Here is a 1,708-nt window from a genome sequence, read left to right as displayed (position 1 = left end):
TGTGTGTGTGTGTGTGTGTGTGTGTGTGTGTGTGTGTGTGTGTGTGCGTGTGTGTGTGTGTGTGTGTGTGTGTGTGTGTAAACAGTATACACACACGTTTCTCTTAGCATTTTTTTTCCCCTTTTGCACATGTTCTGCTCACACGTGTCTGTCTTAGACATGTATTTCTAGAATAAGGCTGACGGCCTCTAACTGCTGGAAAATGTATTGTACAGGGTATAATTTAAAGTTTATTAGCAGGAGTGAATAAAGACAAAGTAAAGTTAAATTTTCTTTTATGTAGAGTAGAATTTTAGACGAGGATTTCTTCTTGAACCAGCTTGAATTATGCGCCGTAACTCGCATCCTAAAGATGTCAGATAAACATTTTCACTTTGAACTGCGGGCGTGTTAAAGGATAAAGCAGCATAAACTAGAAAAGCTGAAGTGTGATCAAGTGCAGCCTGACTTATTTCTCTTCAACGTCTGCTTTGCTTCTCCTCTTCCTCTCTTGTTGCCTCTTTCATCCTGTCTTCCCTTCATGTTTAGATCCTGCTGAACTTCCATCTCAGCGTGCCGTCCTCAGAGGACCTGAAAACCACTGTCACCCTCATCCTGCAGCCTGAGACGCCACCAAAGATCAGCTTCAGCAAGCTCTGACACAAACATGGACGTGCGTTTTGAATCGGAAACATTTATTCACACAGTTTAATCTTTCACAATGAGCTTTAGATCCACCTCATGCTTTACATTTAGTCCAAGTGTCAAATAAAGCATAGTTTTTCCCTCTTCCTGAACCCACCACAGCTTTGTTAGCATTTCCATCCATCAGATGGTGCTAAAACTCTCACAGCACACCTGTAAACCTTTTTCTTGTTTTTCACCTGTCAGACTGCTCGCTGCTGCCCAACAGGTTGGTCATGTTTCCTTTCTTAAGAGCTAAACTTTACTTCCTTTATATTACACTGTGTGTGTGTGTAGTTAAATGACAAGAACGTTTACTTTGTAGCAGCTCATTTGTTTTTCTACCTAATATTGATCCAGCTGATGTTTTTATTGGACAATTCAAAAAATCTTCCCCACAAAATAATGGTCAAATGTGACCAGATTACATGCTGTTTTTTCTCCTCTTTTTTTAAAATTTGAATTCATACTCATTTAAAATGGTCCTTGTGAAGTTTCACTTTGGTTTCCATGACTAAAAGTGACCTTTGCAGACTCTGAAAACACTTTGCGGCATTGCTGATTCCTGTAAGGTGTGAGTTTTACAGTGCAGAGCTGCAGGTTAGATTCTCGGCTCGGGAGCAAAGGTTTGTTTGTCTCTGAGTCAAAGATCTACACGCCCTGTCAGCGTGGGACTGTGCGTGACTCTGCATGGCTGCGACTCAGCAGAGGAAACTGTGTCAGGGAGTAGAAGTGGAATTACCTCTGTGTGTCGCCTCATTTGTCTCATGTTTTGAACAACAGACTGCTCCCAGATTTCCAACGCAGCGGGAGTTTTTGAGTTGAAACAACTGAAAACTGCTGCGAAGAAACTCAGACCTTCATTAATTTATCAAGCACAAAGAAAATACTATAAGGGCTTTACGTGTCAGAAAGTTCCAGCTTCTGCTTTGTACATAATAAATCTTTCTTTATAAATATAATGAATGTTTAATAAAATGTCTGGATTAATTTTTTAATTTATATATATATGTATATGTATATATATATATATATATATATATAT

The 1,708-nt window shown here is 39.3% G+C and overlaps 1 protein-coding gene across 1 annotated transcript in view; it reads left to right on the top strand.

The window, feature by feature from the left end:
- LOC119410002 (cytochrome P450 11B, mitochondrial) overlaps positions 1 to 694 on the top strand; it is an 8,867-nt gene extending 8,173 nt beyond the window's left edge. The window contains exon 9 of the mRNA XM_037676904.1: positions 529 to 694. Within this exon, the coding sequence (XP_037532832.1) occupies positions 529 to 639 (111 nt within the window). The 3' untranslated portion in view covers positions 640 to 694. The remainder of the gene's footprint in view (positions 1 to 528) is intronic.
- Positions 695 to 1,708: the final 1,014 nt, after the last annotated feature.

This window comes from Nematolebias whitei, chromosome 5 (genome assembly GCF_014905685.2).
Source record: "Nematolebias whitei isolate Nwh7 chromosome 5, NemWhi1, whole genome shotgun sequence".
Lineage (NCBI taxonomy): Eukaryota > Metazoa > Chordata > Actinopteri > Cyprinodontiformes > Rivulidae > Nematolebias > Nematolebias whitei.
The sequence above is the reverse complement of the archived record's forward strand: the minus strand, read 5'-3'. Positions and strand labels throughout refer to the sequence as shown.